This window comes from Lepidothrix coronata, unplaced genomic scaffold (genome assembly GCF_001604755.1).
Source record: "Lepidothrix coronata isolate B3197 unplaced genomic scaffold, Lepidothrix_coronata-1.0 Scaffold8, whole genome shotgun sequence".
NCBI lineage: Eukaryota > Metazoa > Chordata > Aves > Passeriformes > Pipridae > Lepidothrix > Lepidothrix coronata.
Window position 1 is genome coordinate 2,211,272 of NW_016690188.1, and position 15,995 is coordinate 2,227,266.

General features: G+C 38.0%; 1 protein-coding gene across 1 annotated transcript in view; it reads right to left on the reverse strand.

The window, feature by feature from the left end:
- Window positions 1-4,543: 4,543 nt before the first annotated feature.
- The window catches only part of SHOC2 (SHOC2, leucine rich repeat scaffold protein), a 66,452-nt gene continuing 55,000 nt past the window's right edge, over window positions 4,544-15,995 (reverse strand). The window contains exons 4-7 of the mRNA XM_017839350.1: window positions 15,387-15,517; window positions 13,105-13,242; window positions 12,523-12,640; window positions 4,544-10,647 (exon numbers count right to left, since the gene is read on the reverse strand). Of these exons, the coding sequence (XP_017694839.1) occupies window positions 10,439-10,647; window positions 12,523-12,640; window positions 13,105-13,242; window positions 15,387-15,517 (596 nt within the window). The 3' untranslated portion in view covers window positions 4,544-10,438. The remainder of the gene's footprint in view (window positions 10,648-12,522; window positions 12,641-13,104; window positions 13,243-15,386; window positions 15,518-15,995) is intronic.

The following is a 15,995-nucleotide window of genomic DNA, read 5'->3' on the forward strand; positions in this document are numbered from 1 at the left end:
GAGCTCGCAGAGTGGGGGCAGCCCCCACGGCAGGGCCAGGGGCTGCCCCACATTTGAACTCCAGCTGGTGGATGGTCCAACACCTTCCCGGCCTGTGTGGTGACAGCCAGGGGAGTCAAAAGCACAGAGAAATATTCATCATCTAGTGAGAACAGGAGGGAGGGCTCTTCTCTCCAAAGCCAGGTTTTCCATCCTCACGGTGATTTGCAAATTCTGCATCCATCATTGTTACTTTCCTCATTCCCACACTGCCTACAACACAGTTCCCTGTGCAGATTGCATAGGGGATATTGCAGACTGCAAGGTACAATCATAGGAATATTGCATAGGGATATTGCAGATTGCAAGGTACAACTTTTTTTATCCTGAGAGGCTCAAATTAACACTAGCTTTTGATTTATTGCTTATTCAGCACTGTCAGTTGCTTTTCAGCAATACGAACTAGCTCTCTCCACAGGAAACATTTATCCTATCTGGGAATTGAGGGTGGTAATGTGTAATCAGGACAAAGCACTTAGAGAATGCAGGCTGAGAGAAGCACTATAATACATCTCCACTTGTGTTTTTTCAACTCAGACTTTCCTTTTCCCTGGAAGCATTCTAGGTACCAAGGGAAATTCCTGCTATACAAAATTCAAGAGCAAAATAACCCATGTCATTCCCTGAAGTGTCACAGAAAACCAAGCACATGTCAAAAAGCATTAATCTCTGCTGCTACAAACTCTTCCTTTTTTTTTTTTTTTTCTGAGAAGTTGTTTTCAACCCTGAACAAAGCAACGGCAGCAAATGCTTCTGCCACAATTTAAGTCTTGGCACTCTGATGAAGGATAGAGCAGGTCAGTGCCTAGGACTGTTAGAATGCTGTCCCTATCTTCACAAGGCTTGATGTCTTTAACACCCTCTACTATTCCCAGAACAACTGATGGGAGCCAAGCCATTTGCTTGGCACAAAGAAGTGGACACAAAGAAGTGCTTCTGCAACAAAGTGGAAATTGCCATACAGCATTCAAGCACTACCAGAGGTTTAGTCCCAGTGAAATCAGGCACATATAGAAAAACAGCACAACTGAAATCTCAAGGCTTAACAGCACCCTTTCATTCTAGCTAGGCTAAAAATATTCCCCCCAAATCCCCAGAAAGGCAGTTCACTGCTACTGCAACTGGCTTCAATTGACAGCCCCTCAAAACTGTTTTGTTGAGGAGACCTTCCTCGCTGCCCTGCAGGCAGGATGAGTGGGATCCAGCACCCACCCACTCAGCCACCAGGCTCAGGTGCTATGTAGGAGGGTTCCCAGTGTCTCTGAGCACTGGGACACCTCACCAGGCCAGCAAAATCCTCTGGAGTTGAAGTCCCTGAAGATCACCATTGATTCATCACTACAATCCAATCTCAATTTTCCTTAAGCAGAGCAAGAGACGAGTGGTAAAAAGCAATCGTGGCAACTTTAACAAGTATCTTAAAAAAATGTAAATTTTTAAACATTTCTGGGGAATTACATGTCTTTTTGAAATGAGAATGTCATTTTCTCATTAATATTTTACTAACAATTTAATTGTGGGAGCATGTGGGTTTTCCTAAAGCAAAAGCAATGAATACTATTAAGCATTACACATATTTCAAAACTCTTTATCAGACTGTTAAGCACTCTGTGCCACTTCAAAAATTAATACGTTCATCCTTATTCCTAAATGGTATGAAGCACAGATTGGCCACAGAATTGTCGTTTAATCAAAATTCATTCCTTTCCGAGTCTTGACATGTATCCCAAGCCAAATCTTTTATTTGGCAAGTACTCAGACATCAATCCCTTCACAGGGACTCTGAGACACCATGTAAAAACCTGGCTGGGCTCTATAAACAAAGTGTCCAAGGAGCCAACAGAGAAGCTGTACAGCAATGAACAGCTGTGCCATGTGCAGCTGATCCATCTTTTTTATTTCCCTCTCCCAACCATCTGTTCCCAAATCCTGTTTTTCTCTTGGTGTCTCCATTCTCCAACAGAACTAGAGAAAAGGGGCTCATAACCAATACAAAGCAAATTCAGAAGAACTGGCAGCACCAAGTGAATCAGAAGCCACTGGTCCCACACCATCTTTTTGTTCTCCCTGCCCTCCTTCACTTACTTCAGCCCAAGACAGTGTGGGAGGCACAAGGGTGAGATATATGGCTGCTGACAAGAGGGAAATCTGATGTAGGAAAGATGGCAGGTAAGACTGCAAGTGGAGAAGCGGAGATCAGATGTGAGACACTACGAGTTCACAGGGAAAAAATCATGCACTGCCAGAGAAGCCCCTCCTCCAGGAGGATTCTGCTACTTCCAAATATAGTCCTGTTTTGAAGTAACATCAACCCTCCCCAAATTTCAAAAAGCTTCTTCAGAGGAAGCAGTGGCCTGGCTCCAGAACCATCCATCTGGTGGAGCCACAGACCCAAGAATCTTGGCTGTGTTCTCCTGCCTGGCAGGCTGTGCCTGAAGCTGCAGCCGGGTGTGGGCTGTAAACTACACCAACCAGGAGGATGGCTGGCCCCAGGGTACCAACCACCCCTCACTTTGATCAATTTGCTTTTAGGGAATTGCCTCCAGTGCCTTTCACCCTTTCCAGGCAAACCTCTGACTCCCTGGTGCTGCTGGGACTCCCACCAGAACCATCCGGCGCTGTGTGATGCGGCTCCTTGGGAGGCTGGAAATGCCCGGTAGGCCTGAAAAGAACTGCTTTACTTGGAGATGGTTATAGAGCCTGAAATCAGAGCTGCCTTGCTGACCAGCAGGTCCACACCTAGTTGAATTTCTTGCCTGCTGCTCCTCTGGCAAGGATAGACAATTATAACTTCTCAGTTTTAACTTTCCACTCAGTTAACATATTTGGCAAGGGCCAAAAAAAGCTGAAGGGCATCCAAAAACCTTGGGTCATATGGAGAGAAGTTTTACCACGCTGTCCTTACCATGGCTATTTGCAAACAAGGTTTTAAGATTTTCAAGGAAAAATGTACTTCCATCAAAATTGTCCACATGAAATTTGGAAATCACTTCAGGCAGCACAGCTGTAATAATGCAGGACAAAATGCAAACCAGCTATTACTAGGTCAAATGAAGCAAGTATCAAACTACAGCAAATTAAGGATTCATTATGAATCTTAACAAAGAAATACTTTACTAATAGAAAGGAAAAAGAGGGTATTGTGGAAAGAGCTTTTAAAAGGGAACGCTTGTGTGCAATTTTGCAGATAGCATCTTACTCGGAGGCAGTCGGTAGATTGATCTCTAAAGACTCTTAAAAGGTTTTGCAGTGGAAAAAAATAGTTGCAAGGCACACAGTCAGATCATTAACTGTGGAGCCCAGGCTGCCAGCTGCTCACTCAAATACTCCAGATGGCTCCTCCTCTAAAACATCATCATTTGATCTTGGTAATCAAATCATCTCCCACTCTTACAATCCTAAGTGAGGCAAGGCTTGAGCGAAGAGATGATGTATTTTATTTGACTGAGATGGATTGTGAAAACAAAATAAATTAGCTTTCAAGGCACTCAGCCTCTTCTAGTTGTATCAAAGCTAAACATCTCCAGCCCTTTAACACCTTTTTTTCTACCATGGCCATTGGACACGGTTCACAGCACTAGCTATGCCCTATAAAGATGCCCAGCATGCAGATTTTATACTGTTTGTACACTAAACAACATACAGTGGTATCTAAATCCACAAGTTCCCAGCAGTGGAAAGCAGGACCTGTCACTGGAGAGCAGTGCTGGGAGACTCGGTATCCTGAAGCACTTAGGCTGGATTAATTACACAAACATGTAATCTGTTTGTCTCGCCAGAGACGCACAAGACACCGTCTGCATATTTTTGAGGCCTTTAGTACAGCCTTAAGGACATAAGGTGGCAGAAATGAGACATTTTCTTCACTTTTCACTCAATTATAGCCAACATGTGTGATTCTTCTGAGGCCAGGCTCATCTGGGGATGCTCACTTCAGCCATCTGAGCAGAAAGTGGTCACAACCAGCAAGATCCCCCCGTCCAGGTGGCTGATACCGATTGTTGGCAGGATGCCACTGGGGCAGGGGAAGATTGCTTTTCTTTTTTTTTTAACTATGGGAATTTCTTTCTTTTTCTACAAAGGCTGCAAGGAGGAAAATAAAACCCAACCAGTGCACTGTTGGTCTCCAACTTTTCTTCCAAAAAAACCGTAACACTAGAAATTTCACAGTATTTCCATAAAACATTGGGCTTTCACAGTTTAAAAACGCCAGCTGAAATATTCAAAAGTCACATCTTCCAAAATGATGCACTCTTACTGTAGTGAAGAGGGTATTTTAAATGTTGGCGTTATTTAAAGCAGCACCCTATGGAAAATTTAATATTAATTTTGTTTTTCATACCTAGTTGCAAGAGATGATGGAAGTCAGTTATAGCTAATCAGAGGCAACAACTCATTATTGCAGTGGGTGGCCTGCATCTAAAGTATAAACCCCAATCTGATCCTTGCCTAGTGGGATTATTCCCTATTGGAGTTTAGTACTAAACTTTATCACCCACTCAAATTTAATTTTTATAACAGAGCTGTACTTTTATTTCACTAAGTTGAAGTACACAAAGAACAAAAGAGCTTGCTAAAGGCCATGAATTAGGAAAAAAAATATCAGAGCTGGGACTAGAAAACCACAGAGAAAAGCAGCAAGAATCATCATGGAACAGAAGAGGTTTCATTTGAAAAAAAGCTAAAAAACTAGAACTTCATGACTTGGAGAAAAAAACTTCAAGAGTGGTAAAAAGCAGATGAACAGGAAAAAGACTGTTCATAAAATTCTCAGAATACAAGAACTAGGAGTCACCAAATGAAATAAGGTGGTGTGGTTCGAAACAAACAAAAGGAAGTACTTTTTCACCCAGCACATAATTATATTGTAGAATTATTAGACACAGGATGTTGCAGAGGCCAGAAATACAAAGAGATTTAGAATTTAAAAAAAAAAGGAAAGAAAAAAAAAAGAAAAAGGAAAAAGAAGAAGAAAGTTTCTTCTGTGAATTTGCCTAATCCATCAAGAGCTACTAAATCCAGCGATGCAGATGCTGTTTCCTTTTTGCAAGCCCTTCGGACTGTGGTTGGTGAGGTCTGGAGCAGTACAACAGAGGAACTGCAGGTCCCTGTTCTGCACATCTGTACAGGGGATGGATGGCATATAGTCCAGCATCACAGCACAGGACAGCCACTCCTGTGAGGAGACTGGCTTGTTTTCAGATTGTCAGATCACTTCTGGTAACAGGGACCTACTCAAACACAGACCATTAGCTAGGTTGCTCAGACCCTCTACTGATTTTAATCAGCAGAGATCTGATGAAAGGACAGGAGCACTCACATTACTGCAGGAATGACTGCTCGACACTAAAAGAACCTGTTCTAGCTTTTTAAATCTATAGTCCTCCTCTGCCTCATCGTATCCAAACTGCTGAGGTCCTTCTATTCTAACTGCAAAGGATACTGGCTCTTTTTTTTTGTTTGTAGGATATGACTTAAGAGTGACCTTCTTGAAACAGCATCTGCAGTGATGAGCCTTACAGAGCTGAAAGACATCAGACATCTATGACACAGACTGGTGTCATAGCAGCTGGGAAATATTGTCTTCTATTAAACCAGAAGATTAAATGCTGGTGTCTGTCTTTTAGGCACCACAATTCTGTATATACTTTAATTTTGTTGCTGTTGAAATGCATTTTGCACTAAAATCCAAAATTTTATTTCCCTTTCAGAGAGAAGGTTGTGGGGTTTTTTTACTGCATGCCCTACTATACTGTAACAAAAAGAATGTAAAAGCTTTTACCAACATTTGCTTTATAGGTGTCCAGTCCACATGACTGTGAGTAAAGCAGTAACTATCATATAACTTTTGAAGTTTCTTGTAATTGCTCTATATGAAAATCTATATTTTAATTGATATCTTTCAAAGATAGGTAAGTATATAATGAGAAAGTAGTTCTTGATAATTTGAGATGCTGCAAAAGTATGACTTACATCCAAGTTAGTGTCAGACTAAAAATACTAGAAAACTTTCAAAAGACTCAGTGGCAGCTTATTTACAAATATACTATTTATAATGAATGCATTGATACAGAATGACTCTTATAAAAAAGCAAGGCAATCTTTTATATAGACATAACAATCAACATTACAATAATTCAGATTAAAAGTACATTTTTATAGACTGTTTACACTCTTGCTTAGCTTTTAACCACAAAATTAGTGTGGTCTGGTATTTTTCCACAGCAAAGATCCTGTGCAGTCCTGGTTAAAACCCAAATCAGAATAAAAAAACATAATTTTTTGATATTTGCTAAGGTAAAAACAAAACCCATTTGTAGATACTATCATTTGTTTATAATCATCCTTACTGTGCCTTGAAGTTTGTGTTGTGCAAATTACTGCCAACTGCACATTTCTAACTAGAAACTGTTCTGGCATGTCCATTGATACAACTGAGGTGTGAAACATGAAAATTCTTAGTTGCATCCAGATATGAAAAGTCTCCTGATATGGATTTGTGCTGATTCAGAAATTTAATTTATTTTTGGGTTTTTAAAAAACACGGGGGGGGGGGGAAATAACCTCTCGACATTTTCTAATTGTTAAATAAAAGACATTTTTCAAACTCCCAAGATTAAAGATGACACTTCAATTCCAGGTGACACAGTGGATTTAAGCACTAACCAGAGGGACACTCTAAGTACTACTTGTCTAAATCATGTACATGGGCAAAGACGACCTTCAAAAAGTCTACACATGCATGTTCCTCACCTAGAAAAAACCTAAATCAAAGAGAGGCACCGAAGCAAATATTCTACAACCCAAATCTCTTTCTAAAAAGGGTGCATGAAGGTCACATTTCCATTGGCATCTGCCAAACTGAAAAGCCCCAATTGCACAACTGTGTGATCCAACTTTACAAGCAGCATTTCCACTGCATTTATACTTGACAACTTTGGTGAAAAACTAAAATACAGGACAGCGAGAGACACAACTTTAAGGGGTTTATACTAAAACATTTTTGCAAATAATTATAAAACATCTTCCTATTTAGTAAATTAAAATTCAATATGTAACCAATATGAGTCACAACAGCAATTATTCCTTCTTTTCATTATTTAGCAAATCTCTGACCTGCTTTATACCTTACCAGACTTCCATAATACTATATAGTTTATAGTAGCTTTGCTTGTTTAATCAAGGCATGAGTCAGGATAGTGTCTTTATGGGGCATGTGTATGTATGTACATAGGCACAGACACATACAAAATTGATATTTTGTCTATGGACAAGCAATCAAGGTCATGATTTTCACCCAAAGTAAAGATTGTCACATTTTTCAATAACTATTCTAAATTATTTCCCCCAGTATGGCAAGGGGGATAAATATTTAATACAAGTACCTGGGAATCACTTGTTTTCAAAGATGCTGTAAATAATTAATTTTTCCACCTTGTCTATGCTTTCATACATCTACAGATACACAAATACATTTTTGTATGTATGTATACATACCCTTGTCAGAGTGAAGATCTTTCCATTCATACTTTAACTGCTATAAGCAAATAAAATTCTTAAAGCCAGTATGTGTGTCCAACTGAATGTCATCAGGCACTAAATACAACTTAGAAACCATACCAGTTAACAATCCAGCATCCTGGGAAATGCAAAAAGTCTGTTATGTCAGGATGTAAGACTGTTTTGAATGATCAAACCATCTGGATTTATATGGATCTATGTATAGATTTGGATATAAAACCATGTAAGTACTTATATGTATTCCCAATCCATGCCAGATATTCATTACTTAAAATTAATTTAAAATTAAAGGATAATTTTAAAGAACTGTCCTTCTGAGTTGATTTTTCCTGTACCAGAACTTCTCTCACACTGCTTTTATTCAAATCTCTCTTGAGACATTGAAAAAATAAGCATTCACCTCAGAGTGTATAAAATTAAACTCCTAAAACAGGGCTCAGTATTATCTGGCATTGCAACAACCATACTAATACAAGATAGTTTGAAAAAATATCCTGTTTTTAATATAGTAATGAATTAAAACATAGCTTTATTTATTCCTATAAGTGTACTGAAAAGAATAGTTTGTTTTTAAGCGAGTGTAACGAGCACTATTTTGGTAGCCAACTTCTCCACAAGAATTTATGTGAGAGGGTCAGCTCCAATCATACAGTCATTAACCATGTACCTTAACAAGGTGAATAATCAACGTATTTACAAACTAAACAAATTCAATCCCGTCAACTCTTATAAAAATGGGATTGAGGAGCAGACAGGGAATGAGACCAAGACGCTTGAAAACACAAGGGGTCGCCACTTTTGTTTCAAGGAACCATATTAATAAAACCAGTTTCCCCTAGTGACCTGAGGGCACAAATACGGACTTAGCAGTATATTCAGAAGTTAGATTACAGTCTTGATACTAAGCAGTTCAGCATCTTCATATTTTAACACCTTAATGCTGAGAAAGATTAACCCAGGCAGAACTGTAAGGAACTAGCCTTTTATAAACTAAAGTCTAAACTGAAAAGCTACAGTAGATGTAAAAAAAAAAAAAGGGGGGGGGGAACAGAGACAGAGTGTATGAGAAAGAACAGACATTACTTAGTAAAATCCAGTGACATCTACAATACTTTTACAGCATGTTTAAGCCCTCTAAGGTTTTATATCTCCACCTGCCTTCCATTTAAACTTACTTCTTGTTAATGAAAAGATGTACAACAAAACAAAATGAAAATAGATCAAGGGAATACATCTAAATAAGCATGCCTGAAAGCCAGAAGTAATATTCCCAAACTTCTGCATGTGAAACAGTTTTCCCATGGCATCGATTGATTTGATTTTGTGCAAAAGGTACAGTCCTCTAAGTCACACTACGCCAGCAGCAATTCCAACGAGTATAAACTGAACAGTTATACTGGGGAATCGTGGAATGCAACCACCTCGAGTTCCTACCCTCCTGAAAAAGGACAACAGGCCCTACAAGTGCAGCAATAGTGTAAATCTCCCTGAAGCATCTTCCGCCTTTTAAATGACCGAGAATTTCACGATAAAACTGAATGTCCACTACTTACAGTGTTTCTCTTGAGCTACCAGCATCTCTGCACAAATGAAAAAGGTGCCCTTTTTTAATAGATCGGTTTAATACTGAAACAGATAGGATGAAGTTAAAAAAGAATAATCGAGATACTGAACTGAATATTTTGAAGCAAGTGCCCCAGCTGTGGGGAAAAGTGCATTTAGTTCAGCAGCAAAACAGCACAGTGTGAAGATATTGTGCTTGGACACAGAAGTTCCGTAATGGAAGGAGGTACAAGGCAAGTCAAGATATAAAACCATAGTACATTGTTAACCAACCTTAAAACTTACATATATTGCAGTGTTTAAAAGTAAGACACATTCATTTATTGTACAAGGTCTAGGGAATCCTTAAAATTGCCTGTTGTAGTTTATGACTCAACATTGTAATAAAAATGTACATATATATTATTTCCTTGTCACTTAACTGTACTGTTAGACCTCATGGACTTGTTACTTCACACAATGAAAACCGCTCTTCACTGAGAATACTCGACATTTTTACCAATCTGGAAAGGTTTACTTGTGCTAGAAAAGACCAACCGCAAAAGGCTCAGTTCAGATATGTTATGCCTGCAACTGATAACTCAGGGAAGCAAGACTTAAAGGAATTCAAGCTTTTTTTTTCTTTTTGTTTTGACTGCATCCTTTTCACCTGCCAGTTGTTCTGATGAGTATATGTTTTTAGTATACAAACAGGTTGATAAAAATTCATCAGCAGAGGCATATAAATTCTAGATATGATTGATTAAAACAGAGCAAATCAGAATAAAACAAGATCCAGTGATTTACTCTGACTGTAAACAATATAAAAACACCATTTGCTTCAAATCTCAAAATAAGTTAAAAGAAAATCCCAACCTTAGGGCACATGACCCTTCCAGGTTTTGACAAAAAAAAAAAAAAAGGTGGGGGGAGGAAAACAGAAAAGTTCATTATATAAAGGTTATACATTTCTCTTAATTGAAAGTAAATCTAAGCAAAACTGGTTTTGTCCCTTAAATTTAAAGTTTGAGTTCATTGGCAATTGCTTTAAATGAACTGGCAATTTCAGATTATTCAGACAACTTCCATCAAGTTCAGCAAAGAAAACTTAGACAAGCATTTTTACAGAATAAAAAAAATCTAAATGGCTATGATTCCTCTATTAGCAGAAACACATAATGCAGTCTTAAATTTGCCTTTTTATATTATTTATATATTTATATATATATATAATATAATATAAACCACATATATTATATTATATATACATATACAGACAATTACAACATTAATGCAGTTTGTATTTTGTACAGTGTATTGGACAATTCAATTAGCATCAGACCATGGCACGATATGGTCCCTGCATTTTTAGGAACTGAATGATGAAAGAGGGTCCTCCTGCAACAATCTGAGGTGGAAGGTGGCTGAGCGGGCAGTTCTCAATACTCATTATTGACAGTTTGCTGCAAAGAGCCAGCTCAAAGGGAAGGCTGTGCAGATTGGGGTTGTCATTCAAATACAGTTCTTCCAGATTCTCCAGTGTACCTGGTTAAAATAAAATAATAAATACTAGTATCTTCTTGATTCATGCACTTTATAACTTTTAGATAGAGGCTCTGAGTCCATTTGAAGATTCTTTCCTATATGGAATACTGAGTCACTCACTCATCCAGATCCCTGTTTTCAAGCACAGCAATTTCTGGTAACTGGTACCTAAGCAAGAACGAATTTGCTTTAGTTTCTCTGTAAAAATATCCATTACTGCATCTCCTTTACATAATAACTGAACTGTGAATCTAGAGAATAAGAGAACTGAGAGGGGTTTCACCATAACCATTCAGTCAAGAGCTATGCAATTGCAAGCAATATTGAATAGCTATCTAGTCAAAAGGACTTAGAAAATACTTACACCACACAGTATCTATCAGCTCTTTAAAAATAACTATGTCATACCTTTTATGTAAATATAAGCCATATATTAAAGACCTGAAGATGTAACTGTCATGTATCACAGGAAGAAAGCAGGAGTGTTCTTTGCACAGCAGGGAATTTATTAAATGGAACGAACAAGTGTGAAAATTTTTTCCTGAAGTGAAATTTTTCATCTTGCCTCTACTACAGATACTGCAATACAAATTAGCCAGAAGCTGGAAAATAGAGCAATTTCTTCATTCTTAAGTCTTCCATTCATCCTTTGAAAAACATAGGAGCCCTCTTTAAAACATTTTCCAATCTTATATACCATAAACATCTCCTGTAACCTAAGAGACTTTAATCTTTCGCAGGAGAAAGCAGTAGCCAGGACTCATGGCATGGAAAATCTACAAAAATGAAAAGCTATAGAAGAAATAACGAGAAATAGTTGATAGCAAAATACATGAAGCAGTCACATCTGAAAATAGTTAACTATTCTCTAATCCTTGGAGACAACCAGCTTTAATAACCAAACTGTACTCCTACAATAGTATTTAAAATGTGCTTACTGATTTTAATTACATAGTTCGTTTTCACAGCATCCAAAATCTCTCCACTAAATTATAAACTACATTAGTTTACATTAGGTTTAGACAGTTTTACGCTTTTCTCACATTTAGGCATATACAAGATGAGCAGATGCTGTAACGGCTCTTCACTAAAGACACTGGGAGAGACAGAGCATGCCTTCCTCATCTGATGTTTCTGACCACATTTTGCTTTGTGTAGCTTGCCCCATCATTTTTTCCTCCGGAATAAATTAACTGTAAGATTTGAACATCTACTGGATGCTCAGAATCATACTCTGGACATATATCCTGGACACTAATTATAAAACAAATGTGGGCTCTCAGTTTCAGATGCTCTGAACCCATCAGGTCTGAACGTCTCAGGTAGACCAAAAAAAAAAAATCCTATTCCTTCCTTTCTTTCTGTAGATTTCCTCCACTTCCTCTTCTTACCTCATCAAGGTGAAGAACGATATGATGGCCTATAAACAAAAGCATGTGCAGAGGTACTTCCAGCAGAAACATCTGCTTCAGCTGTCTACACCTTACATAAGGTTTTTGTTTACATCATGGCATGAGAGTAGGATCAGCACATTTCCTTTCTCTTTCCAAGAATAGATTCATGAACTTGAGTGATGGATAATACAAAAAAATTGTGGGAGAATTTGGAGAAAAAAGGAATACATTACAAGTTAGTGTGTGTTCAGCAGCTTTCTGCAGCAGAACTGAGAAAAACAGAGAAACCTTTTCACTACAGTGAAGTAAGATAAAGATCATACACTCTAGTGCTGTTCCTGTGGTACATGCTTCACATCAGGTTGTGCATATTTAGAAGTTTCAAATGAATTTTCTGGCTTTTACTTATGAGCAGAGTAGATGCCTATCATAAGTGCTTTGGCTCAGGCATGCTGCACCAAACCAGAAAAAGGGATCTTACCAATTTCCTCAGGAAGATGTGTGAGAAGATTCTCTCCGAGCCCAAGGTGCGTCAGATTGGTAAGGTGACCGATACCTCTGGGAAGGGTGGTCAGCTGATTGTTAGTCAGAACCAATTTCTAAGGGAAAAACACATTTATAAAAATTAACTTATGCTTGGAATGACAGCAAGTAACATGATATAAAGCTGATAAATGGATGGGTTCTACTCTCCTGCATTTGAACAAGAAAAATTTCAACCATTCAACAACATTTCAAACCTCTATTAGGCATCACTAAACAAAAATAAAATAGTGGATAATAAGACACAGCTAAGCATAAAAGATTTCATGAGCATGACTGAAATCAGGGGCTATTCCTGTGGTGGTACCGTAGTTAGGGTACAACGGTTAAAAGCTTCAAAAATTGTTTGTTCAATATTAACTAATAAAGCTGGGGAACAATCAGTGGGGACTCATTGTGGGTGAAGCTGCACAAGATTCTTAACTTTTGGTTCTATGTCCAGTCTCAAATAGCTGCAATTAAATCAGCATGGTGTAAATAAAGGACGTAAGATGTTTATCACGACCAATTATTGTTTCACCTGCAGATCCTTGAGGTAAGCTATTTCATTTGGCAAGGATTCCAGTTTGTTTTCCTCTAGATCTAACTCTCGGAGTTTCCGTAGATTTCCAATTCCATGGGGAAGTTTCTTTAGGAGATTGTTTGACAAGATAAGAACCTAAAAAAAAACAAAACAAAACCAAAAACAACCAAACAGAGAATTTCAGCAACATAGAACGTAAGTAAGTAACAGGTTAAGACACAATCTTTTTATATTTTCAAGCAGTGAAATCCAACATTAGCCTACACTTACATTATATGGAAGTAATGAAAATTTAAAAAAAAAAAAACAAACAAAAAAACCAACCAACAACAAGTCAGTGATTTAACGTAATTTTTTTAAAGTCTTTAATGATACAAATACATACATTTAGGGCATACTTCTTTCAAATATTATTATATGTAATAATAAATGAAAAGCAAAAACAAAAATTACCTTATTTCTTCAAATGACCAAAGAAAAACAACTTCTTCCTGGACTTGCCTATCATTTTGTTAAGCTTCCTTATAGCTATCTCATAGTCATGTTTTATATCATTTGCTGTGCTTGCCAAGACCTCCTTAAAAAGCTTAGTACTTCCTCTTCTCCCCATGTCCCTTTGGTTAGGAGCAGCAGCAAATAAACATACAGAAGGGAGCACCAAGGCAGAACATCAGCACAACACAGGTACCCCCTGGCTTTCCAAAATAGTCTCCTATCACACACCCACCCCTACTACAATGCTATCCTCTTGTTTTCATCCTCCTTTCTAAGTTGAAGTATAAACATCCCAGGTTCAAGAAATGTATCCCTATTTATGGTGTCAATTAACAGTTATTCATTATTCCACAGGCAAGTTAACAGGAGGTTACACTAATATACCATTTTTTCTCCAAAGAAGTCCTGCAGTTCTTAAAAGTCATCAAGCCTCAGCACAGCGAGTAGTCAGGTAATTAATTACTGATTAAACAATGCTAATATGTAGTTATTTAAGAAAGCACATTGAAACAAGAGCATGTGACAGAGCAGCCAGTGTGGACCCTGATCCCAGCCACACACAACCAGCCAAGGTTGTAAATGCCTGTCCCAACTCTCACTGGCTTCATGTAACATGGAAACACCGAAGGCAGGAACAGAACAAAACCAAGGTTAAAATCAAAGTGAAAATCAAAATGAAAAAAAGCCAAAGCATTAGCACAAGCAGTATTTCAGTGACCTTCCTTTATGCACTACGATATACAAAAAATGGTAAGAATAGTAATGTTTTAATCACGTACAAAAAACAAAGGCAGGAACAGAAAATATTACCTACGTGCAAAGCAGCTGACTTAGCACTGCTGTGGGAACCTTCCCTTTTGTGTAAACACTGCCCAAATAGCTCTTTGTATTTGGTTCTTTAATTACAGAGAAAAACAGTGGCAATGGATCTGCAGACCGTGCAGCTCACCAGCTTCAGCAGCAGACAGACCACCAGCAAATCCAGTTGTTAGGTTACTAACTTCCCAATCACATCAACCACAGCCTTAACTTAAAAGGGAACTGGCCCACTAAATAGCTGTTACTCTGTCATATAAATTTTGCCCCAGATTACAGGAATAATTAATCATTCACAGCTGAAGTCACATTGGAAAAAAATCACAATTTCAAATATACCATTTGCTATTGTTCTTTACCAGATTTTTCCCAGCAACTCATAGAGGCTACAAAGTCCCTTTAACTGCCCAAACAAGTACCTCTACCTTTATGTCCCTCCAAGGCAACTAATTTGTCTCTGCTGACGGTACCTTGGGAAACAGGACAAGGGGACACAACAGGTTTAGTTCACGGCTTCAACCTACAAGTTTTTCCCCCCTCAAAGGCTGAGAATTCCCACCTGGCTGCCTACAAGGTTCACAGCACTATATTTAAGACACCTCTGGCCACAGACTATTTAATTATGTTTTTCTGATCCCTGCTGCTTCCATGATGGTCTCCAGGAATTGAACCAAGTTCAGTGCCACTGCATTTATGAAACGAACTTTCTGTTGAGAAAGATTTTCTTTCTACATAGCTAAAAATATATCTGTGCTTAGTTGTTTGTGCACAGACACTCATCTAGAGCTTAAAGAACAACATTCAAAAAGCTGTTGATGAAAGCCATAAACAGATGCAACAGCAGATTAAGTAGCACACATACACATTTACTTGGTTTTATTTGACCCAAAAATAATATAACTTAAACCTGAAGCAAAAAATGCCTATTTTGAGGGATTCACTTAGCTGTTAGTTTACACTCTTCTCACCTCAAGAGAAACAAGCCCAGATACATCCTCAGGGATTTTTGTGAGCTGATTAGTCGCTAAGTTCAGTTCTACCATACTAGTCCAAGTCCCGAAGTCCAAGGGGAGAGAGGTCAGCTGATTGTCCTGTGATTTAACATATCAAACACTTAGGGTCTGTGCTTGCAAGAAGCTGGCAAGAGATTAAACAAGCTGCTTACAAAAATACTTCATAACAACAACAAATAGTCGATAATTAAATCAGAAGAATACATTGATAATTGGTCAGGTTTTTTTCAAATTCCTCCAAACATAAGTAGTACCAACCTAGAGCTACAGATCTGACTCCCTGTCACTAATATGGACTGAAGAAGAAAAATTAAAAGTAAATTATTCTCAAGATCTTACGCATCCCAGTGGTTAAAACAATTTTTGTCCTATTTTTGCTGAATACAATGTGGGGGGGGAAGAACAGAAAATTCTCCATAAGTTACAAAGGTGCTATCAGCAATGCTTGAATCCTAAAAATATAGGGAGTTAAAAAAAAAAAAATCCAAACAAACCGATCAAAAGAAAAAACACTACAATCAAAAAATACCATCATAACCAAGAGAGTAAAAAAAAAAAAAAAAA